The following is a 9,721-nucleotide window of genomic DNA, read 5'->3' as shown; positions in this document are numbered from 1 at the left end:
TTTACCTGGGTTGCTTTTCTTAGAGAAAAATCTAATGCTTTTAATGAATTTGTGGTCATGGCAAAGCGACTCCAAAATGAGAAAGGATACTGTATAAATCCTATTAGGAGTGATCATGGTGGTGAATTTGAAAATGAGCGATTTCAAAGATATTGTGATGAGAAAGGAATTCACCACGAATTCTCAGCTCCGAAAGCTCCATAGTAAAATGGAGTTATTGAAAGAAAGAATCAAGTTTTGCAGGAAATGGGTTCGGTTATATTGAATGAAAAGGATATGGCCAAAAGCTTCTGGGCTGAAGTAGTCAATACCGCCTGCTATATAATAAATAGAGTATATTTAAGAGCCGGCTTAAACAAAACACCATATGAGATATGGTATGGAAAACAACCTAGTGTGAAACACTTTCGTGTCTTTGGTAGTAAATGTTATATCCTGAAAGACAGAGAACACCTACGTAAGTTTGAATCTAAAAGTGATGAGGGCATCTTTTTAGGATACGGCTTGAATAGTCGTGCCTATAGGGTATACAATCTAAAAACCCTCACCATTCAAGAATCAGTTAATGTAGTAGTTGATGATTAACCTCATGAAGAAGAGTGTTCCTTGATTGAATTGGAAGATGATGTGGATTCATGCATTCTAGGTAAATCAAACAACAAACACTACGTCAAAATCGCTAATTTACGACGAACCAAATCTGTCGTAAAACTAAATAAACGACGGATTTCGTCCGTTGCTTGGTTCGTCGCTGTTTACTGGGTTGCTTTTGTCCGACGGATAAAAATCATCGTTTAATCTACGACGGATAAGGTTCGTCGCATATTAACGATGGATAAGATCTGTCGTAAAAAATAAAAAATCCGTCGATAAAATTCGAATAAAGGTCCGTCAATAAAAATGTTAGCGACGGATAAGGTCCGTCGCTAATAGGAGTAGAGCGACGGACTCGAATCCGTCGTTGATTTTCCTTGTTCAGAAATTAGTGACGGATTTAGTCCGTCGCTAAAATATCCGTGAATACAACAATATCACCAGATTTTTATTTTTATTTTTATTTTATTTTGGATCTTACACCTGATGGTCATTCAAAAAATAATTCACACAATTGTTTAATAAGAATCCTATTCAAAAATTTGAGATGAATCTTGTTCCGCCATCCACTATAGCAAGGAAAATGATAATTACAAACACAATATGCTATAGAACGTCTAAAGCAAGAGAAAATACCCATTGGATGAAAAAAATAATTAGGATGAGCCCCGTGATTTTAGTCGAGTCACTTTGTTGAGTTTATAGCGTTGTTTTGGGTAGACTTGACGAGTTGTAGAACTATGGCTGACGATCTGCCTATTGGATGCACCCTCTTCGACACGAGATCAGTCCCTTAAAATATGAACTCACGTTAAGTGATTGTGAAAACAATTAATTAAACAACTGATTTTCTGAGTGCATGAAGAAATCAAAAAGGGAAATATGATCTCATAATGTCACAGAGTTGGAGATTAGCTTTAGGAATAGTGTTCTGTGAACAAGAAACCACTAATTTCTACTAATGCCACGCATTGTTTGAAAAAAAAAAAATCAAAGAAAAGATTGGACAAGTGAAGTTGTTGCAATTACCTGTAGCAAAGCAAAAGCAGCGCATGACCTGAGAATGGAAGAAGAATTCCGAAGCATAGTAACAAATCTCCCAATCTCAGATCCACTGAACAAAGTGGAAAATGGAATAAGGCAAGAGTTACTGAGAAAAATGCATAACAAAAAATCATACAACTAATAAGCCAATAGCAATGTGAATGAACAAACTAAAAAAAATGCATCAACTTGTCTTAGCATAAAATGTTTTCTTTCTTCTTTTCCTGGAACTTTACTCAGGCTTTACTAACGAAAGAAAAATGGGAAGGCAAAGATTAGGAATCAACAGCCCCAACAAACAAGACGCTGAAAGAAAATAAAAGATTCATATGAACTACTTGCAAAAAGGCTTGAGACACCCTGGCCCATTCAATCACAGCCAATTTAGCCTCCCTGAACACCTTTTTGGAAGGACTAACACAATTGGGGAAGCATTTGTCATTACACTTGGCCCAAATCATGACTAGTTCCACGAGAAGAGTAACCACAGAATTTTCCATTTAAGTCCCATACTGCCATCATGCCATGCCATGCCAACAAAACCACATCAACTACAGGAGGCATCACCCAACAAACACTGGATAGCGTGTGGAGGAGGATTACTCTTTTTTTTTTTTAACCTACAAAATGACTAGTAAACTACCCTTCTTTATTGCTTATACTGTTTTCCTTCCTCATTACATTTTGATTCTTTCTATTCCTGCAATGCCCAATGTCCCCACCTGACAACATCAGCAACGTCACCCAAGCATTTAAATGACACATGTCATGACCAGTCATGAACACTCCATTATAACAATTTTAAATAATGATAACCGTCCAATCAATGGCATGAAAAATCGACAGTCCAGATTAAATGATGAAACAAGTCATCATTTAAAACATTTATTTAATAAATGATACGTTAGAGACAGAATAATCAGAATAATATAGAGCCAACATTGTTGCAGAATTCACAGGATGATTGATACATTAAGACTGTCCATTTAGTAGGCCATACCATAGATGGAAAATGGTTCAAGTTATATACAGATGGAGCGATCTATCTAACTAAACAAGGGCTGACAATGGGAAGGTGATGAAGAAAATCTATTAATGTTATAGGCAAGGTACATACATTGAGCAAAAGAAACATTTGTAATTGTCTGGTTATAGTGTGGTTTTTTTTTCTGAAAATAGACAACCCATAAATAAATGACTAGTACATTGATGTTATCGCTTGCCACGTCAACTACCATGTGCACTAGATAAATGGCTCTAATATCATCTAGTTAGTTCACCTTTAACATAACATCTATTTTAATTAAGGTATTCTATAATGGTAATGTTGTCTGTAACGATCGTCGCCGTAAAATTTATAATATGGATTATAATTGCTGTTATGGTTACATAATGATATATCCTTCATGCTAGGAGAAACAATACAGGGACAACCATTTTAAAAGTCAGTCTCAGCCTAGCTGCAGTCTTGCATTGTTTGAGCTTCTAGCACAACCTGTGTTTGCTCAAGATCATTAAGCTTGTGTTGTGAAGCTGCCCCTGCCCGCAAGCAAATTCCTCAACGTTTTCATCCCTTAAACTTCTTCTATATCCCTGATCCCAAACTTCCACTTCCCTGTCATGATATATCATTGCTCTATCCTTGCTTCCTGCAAAGAAACTATATTATACAATCTGGCAAACTCTTGGCTTAAAGATCTTAATTCGCCAAATGTTCTCCCAATTCCCAAAAGCTAGTTTGGGACCCATCCCCAACAATTTACTTTATCCAGTGTAAGAATTCTTATTCCCCCCTAATCAGCGCCCTAGAGCTCTGTATTGGGAAGGCTCCTCTGAACTACCTCCCTCCCTCACCATGTACCTGCATGAAATGATGTGCTATTACATGCCTTCATCCTTATTCCTAGACCTCCACAGAAATTTATGCATCAAGGCCCCATTCATCACCTCAATCTTTCTTCTTCTTTTTTTCTATTCCCACTCCCCCTAGAACTGAGGTTCACACACTTGCTCCGATTCAATTAGATGGAATTTCTTTTTCTGAACTTCCTTGCTAAAGTCCCTTTGTTACACTTCAAACCTTTTGATAAGACTTGGTAGACATTGAAATAATGACATGAAGTAGATAGGCACATTGGCCTACACTGCTTTAACAAGGGTAAGCCCATAAACTCTTTGCTGATTTCCCCACACAGTTGAGGACGCCAATGGATGGATGGCAATCTTCTCGCCATACATCAAAATCAAGGTATAACATTAATAGTGGCCATAACTAACGGCCAACCTTGTGACCTTTTTAATTATTCGTTCTCTATTTAAATGGAATATTAGAAGAGATTCTACCCAAATATCCTCCCAAAAGCTAATTCCGGGACCCCGACCCACCAAAAATCCAACTACAGGTAATGGCTTGATTAGACTCTTGCCAATCCGCCTAATCGCCCTCCACATGCATATAAGATCCAATTGGATAAAAAATTTAGCCACATACAAAAAATATTGGACCTATTATTATCTACTAAATACTAGTAACATACAAACACAAACTACATCTAATCATAACTTGCTTTTGAGTGCTTGTCACTTACCACATCAACCTACATATCAGAAATCATGGACCTCAATTGCTCGGCAACAAAGTCCTCTGAGACATGAACTCCCTGGTTATAACAAAATAACTCCATTAGAAAAACCTTATTTCACGATGAGGTATGAGCAAAAATTGAATAGCACTAGGGAAATTGAATAAAGATAAAGAACAACTGATAACATCTTATAAAAGAAAATGCTTTGAAGAACAATTGCATACTGATGCAGAAAATTTTCTAAATTATATCAACAAAATAACACATAAACCTTGACTATAAAGAAAGAAGAAAACAATACATAGAAATGCAGAACCAGCTTCATGAATTGGAGGAACCGAAAGGCTAAAAGAAATAGAATTTAACATCATGTGGGGTGATGCCTAACCTTAACTTGGGTGAGCAGTTCATCAGGTAGAGGACCACCTGAGTAGTAAATGAAATCAAGAAACACATCAACAGCTCCAGGCTCCAGTCCTGTAAGTAGTATCTTTTGAATGAGCTCATATGTTACCTTGGAAGTGTCATAGTAACACTGGAAGCCACCCATCAAAACATTCATGATAGCCACAGAGGAAAAGTTTTAGTAAATTTGAGCAACATATTCATATCCAAACATGGCAGCACAACTTTTATATAAAAGCCAACCCAAAATTGCTGAGAGGGGCTTAGATGATGATTACAATTATGATGATGAAACAACAACAACTACTAGCAGTAAAGGTTCATTAGGATGCACAAGTAGATTAAATTGCAAACATTCTAGTCAATCAAGAAGAAATGAGAAAAAAATGGTTTCCTAGCATCCCTATTTTATAGCCCTCAAATTTAAGTTACATTTCTTTCAACTCCAACTTGGAAGAGTAATGCAATGGTAATTGGAACTGAGATCCGCAATATAAATGCTCAGGTAAGTGAACCTCAGCCATTTGCACTTTAATAGAGCAATTAAAGTGGTTGAATTAGACAGTGTGGCCAAATGCACCCTTAAAACTCATTTGAGCAATTGAAGAGCTCAATCAATTACTTGATAAATTAGATTAAAAATGCAAGATATTTGAACTTGAAAAACTCAATCCAATGCTGGGATTTGGGTTGGTTCAGACTCAACCCTTAATAGGGTCTGATTCAGTTTCTAACTTTTGATGAAGAAAAGAGAGAACAAAAAATAAATAAATAAATAAATAAATAAAAAATAAATAAATAAATCATCGGGTAGAACACTACAAACTTCCTTGGCCCAAGAATCTTATTGGTCCATTCATTAGGCTGCATATATATGAGAAAATTGCGCGCATGTTGAAAATTCCACAAGGGAAGATCCCAAGATAGATGAAGCAACTAGGATTGAAATCTAACTAATTGCAACAGATCTGAAATGTACATACAACTTTTTAGAAGAAAATTTCTACAATGGAAGATCCTAAGATAGATAATTAAAGGCCAGATAGAAAGATAATGGAAAGACAAATGAGAAACAATACATTTGGAAAATAAATGAAAGTAAGCGATAATGGAGAGACAAAATAGTTGATGCGTAATTGTAAATGGTCCATAAATGGGGGCAATTCAAACTGGAAAATGTAGTGGTGTTGGCAATTTAGGTAACATTGTTGTGTCAGAATATTTCAAAAGTATGTAGGCTATTGGCTATCAAAGGAGAATGCAACTTATTAGGACAAGAAATAAACACACAATCCGGGTTATGGGTTGAAGAATCACATCAAGAAGACTAGTATAAGGTGCAAAAATAAAATAAAATAGTCAACATGGAAAACCAACTCCCGAATCAGATATCATGGAAAACTTTTCCAACATGCCTCATTATAAAGTATAAATCAATCACGATGCTCTACATGGTTAAAGCCTATATAATAGTGCCGTGATATTCAATATTTCACGTGGGATGGGAGCCCATAAAGCAGAGTTATGTAAATTGCCTAAGCCGAGTCCTAATTATTGGTTGAAAAAGGGAAGGGAAGTCTTATTCACTGGTTTTGTGGAAAGATTAAAAAAAAAAAAAAAAAAAAAAAAAAACAAATGCACCTAAATAGCTCATTTATATCTATCCACCTTGCAACAAAGAGAGCACGTACTCCTTTCAGCATTATCGAAATCATTCTTGGAATTAGCTCACAAAGGCAGAAACCTTTGTTTATTCATGCACCTATCCATACATTTTCCAGTTTGAATTGCCTCCATTATGGATGGGCCAGACAGAATTTCAACATAGATAGCCCACATTCAATGTAAAATCATGATCGGGCTATCAGATCAATGATCTAAATCACCATGAGCCTCACATGTAGAAACACCATGTGCAACAGAGAAGTTCCTCATTATTGATTAACAGAGAACCTCTGCTTACACAGTAATTATAGATCATATTCTATGTTAACAGGTGGTGAAGCCCAAGAAAAAAAGTTAATTTTAATAACAATTTTAACAAGCGATAGGTGCAGCCTTAAAAGAGAGATGTTTCGTAAATTATACAGTGGATATTATACGTTAAACAGATGTAAAAGAGAGTGACATTCAATGGACAGTGTGTTATGCATATATAGTGACATTCAATAGACAGTGTGTTATGCATATATACATATAACTTATGTATATTACACACATACATATGCATAATATATGCATTGTACATACACACAAGCTATGATTGGATGTCTTGATAATGCGAAGGTAGTGAAAGATATGTTGCCCATTCGCATCTTCCATCATACAGCTGCAACACCCAAGCCATTTGTTAAGAGGGGTACCATTGCATAGATTCCCTAAGTTGGTCCACTAGTCAGGCGGGCCACGATTAACTGAAACAAAAAAGTAGTTGGATTGAGTAAGCTTCAGGAAAGCAAAATTTTCCAATATTAAGGGTGATTAGGTATGGGTAGTTATGGGTATAAGCTAATGCCATTATGAAAAGGAAGAACAAAGATAGGGATTTGAGAGAGGGTAAAAGGAATAGATAAAGATCTGTGTGCATGTTTTTTTTTTTTTTTTATTTCTAAACTTCCATGCTAAGAAGTCATGAAGTTGAGCTATCCCTACACACACACACAAAACAACAACAAAAAATAAAAAATAAAAACAAAAAACAAAACAAAATAAAATAAAATCGAGCCATCCCAACTAAAAGAACCAGGAGTTCAAGATTATAATGATTCAGGGATTATAATGATTCAGGGATTATAGTGTTCGAGTGTGCCCCCAAGTTGTGCTTTACAAGGCTACCCAAGCATATTTAACGCCATCTGTTTAGGCAACAAGGAAGATGGCCCCACACTAAGCAATCTTCTGCTTTACAGACTTCTCCGGCCCAACATGATTGAAGTGGTAACAAGGTCCTACTATTATTTCAACCATGATTTGGCAGTATCACAGTTTCTGTCTTGCGAATTGGGAGCAGTAATCTTTAACTAGTAACAGAATTTTATGTTAATTAATCTAAATATGAATACTAGTCCAAATAAAGCTGACACTACACACGGTTTTACTAAGTTGATATCTAACAGGAAATCAAAATGCCTGAATTTTCTTAGTTATTTGACTGAAACTTCTGAAGCTCATACTTTGCATCCAACCATAGGATTGTGATAAATCACAGATGTAAAACTTCCTGAAAGATGTTTGGGAAATAAGAATGCACAATCTGGCCCACAAAGCTTATCAAGGCAGCTCTTTTGAACATTCCCTTGTACTTTGTTCCCCGCAAAGTGTAGTTCAGCTTTGTGTGTTCTCAAGCATATCACTTACAAAAGGATAAGCTGAGAGTAGCACATCAGTTACATAGAGGAGAACATTGTCCACTTCTAAAGCGTAACTGTTAGATCATTGAAAAGTGGGTGTGATTCTCATGTTTTTCTCCACCCACATAATTGACAACAAAAATGCAAGCCATTTGATCAATGACCACTGATCAAATGGCTGGATTCATCCAATCAAAGTAGTTCCCAAGAGTTATTATCAATCAAACGTGGGGCCTAAATGATTGATGATCAAGGTTAATGATTCTAACTTTTTTTTTTCTATCTTCAAACCCTGCAAAAAAATAAATAAAAAGGAGGTTCTTAAATGAATCAACACACAGCCATGTTGTAATTTTTTATTTTTTTTAAATGATATCTACTACCCTTAAAAAATGCCCTTATTTCAACATGTTACCAAACATGCTTATTTTAAATAAGAGTTGTTTTCAGATTTGAAAAGGTAATTTTACCAAATGAGCTTATTTAAAACAACTGTTAGAACAAAAAGAGGTTATTAGAGTAGCTATTATTTTAAAAGTTCTTATTCCATTAGAGTAGAGATGCCAAACGAGATAATGCAATGTTTAAACCATTGGAATAAAATCTGATTATATTATACAGTAGACACAATTAACAGCTTACTCTAAGTATACATACGTTTCCTCCATCTTTCACATCTCTACTGTGTATAAGGAGGACATGTTGCACTGCTAGATCCATCTTCAATCCAAATCCACCTGTCTGAGTTTCACTGCTAACTGCAGCTAGATCCAGGGCATGTTGCAATGATCCAAATTGCCTATATGGACCATGCAGAGTGGGTGGTACCCAAAATCTTCCAAAACCAAAGACAACACCTATCGGGGAGCAGTTGAAATAGTAATTCCAACCACCAAAATCGTCCAAAGTACATACAGGTTCCACCCTGATATTTATATGCCACCCAATCTACTTATATGATTTGCCACACTGTGATGAATGGATTCCACGAAAATCAGGATATTCCAAGACTCATCTTGGCCATATATAGTAAATTTAACATGATTTGACACTATTCCTTATGGCGTGGCCTTGATTTTTAGGATCCATCGTGAAAATTACAAAGATAACAGCAACAGAATGTTAAAAAAATAATAATAATAAAATAATAAAAATAATGAAAAAAAATCTGTAAAATCAGAAAATCCCAATTTGTAAAATCAGAAAATCCCCAATTTTAAAAGTCCGCAAATCCCCAAAATCCTAAAATCCCTAAATCCCCGATTTGGGGTCCACATTCAAATCCGTAGACCCTAAAATCTCCAGATCCTGAAATAAGGGTCCACATTCAAATCGGGAATCTACAAACTACTAACTCCCAAATTCCTAAATCGGCATTAATATTGAGAGAGATTGAGAGAGAGATAGAAAGAAATACTTTCACCTGTGTGAATCTGATTTAACCCGAGCTTCAAATCCACCTTTTCCATCAGGCGAGTCACCAGATTTTCACCATGAAGAGAGAGGAGAGAGAAAGATAGGCAGGAAGAGAGAGAGGAGGGAGAGACATCGACCGGAAGAGAGAGAGGACGGAGAGATCCGCAGGAAGAGAGAGAGGAGAGGGTATGAGAGAGGGGTTGAAACAGGGACTGGTTAGGGCCAACCTCAAACGAGAGGGACGCGGATTCGATACTGACAGGTTGAGTAGCGTGACTCGCTACTGAAGTGGCATCACCAAGTTCTGTGGACCCCACTATGATGTAT

General features: G+C 36.2%; 1 protein-coding gene and 1 long non-coding RNA gene across 2 annotated transcripts; both read right to left on the bottom strand.

The window, feature by feature from the left end:
- Positions 1-1,099: 1,099 nt before the first annotated feature.
- Positions 1,100-1,812, bottom strand: LOC131257509 (uncharacterized). Its single transcript, XR_009177470.1, has 2 exons — positions 1,624-1,812; positions 1,100-1,386 (listed from the first exon to the last, which is right to left on the bottom strand). It is a non-coding gene; the product is annotated as an uncharacterized LOC131257509 (long non-coding RNA).
- A 2,274-nt stretch (positions 1,813-4,086) lies between these two features.
- On the bottom strand, positions 4,087-9,518 carry LOC131216879 (uncharacterized). Its single transcript, XM_058211476.1, has 4 exons — positions 9,402-9,518; positions 8,636-8,835; positions 4,612-4,758; positions 4,087-4,298 (listed from the first exon to the last, which is right to left on the bottom strand). The coding sequence occupies exons 1-4, from the start codon at positions 9,445-9,447 to the stop codon at positions 4,236-4,238; spliced, it is 456 nt and encodes a 151-aa protein (XP_058067459.1). The 5' UTR covers positions 9,448-9,518; the 3' UTR covers positions 4,087-4,235.
- Between the last annotated feature and the right edge of the window lie 203 nt (positions 9,519-9,721).

This window comes from Magnolia sinica, chromosome 10, assembly GCF_029962835.1.
Source record: "Magnolia sinica isolate HGM2019 chromosome 10, MsV1, whole genome shotgun sequence".
Classification (NCBI taxonomy): Eukaryota; Viridiplantae; Streptophyta; class Magnoliopsida; order Magnoliales; family Magnoliaceae; genus Magnolia; species Magnolia sinica.
Note: the sequence above shows the minus strand (reverse complement) of the source record. Positions and strands in the feature narration are given on the sequence as shown.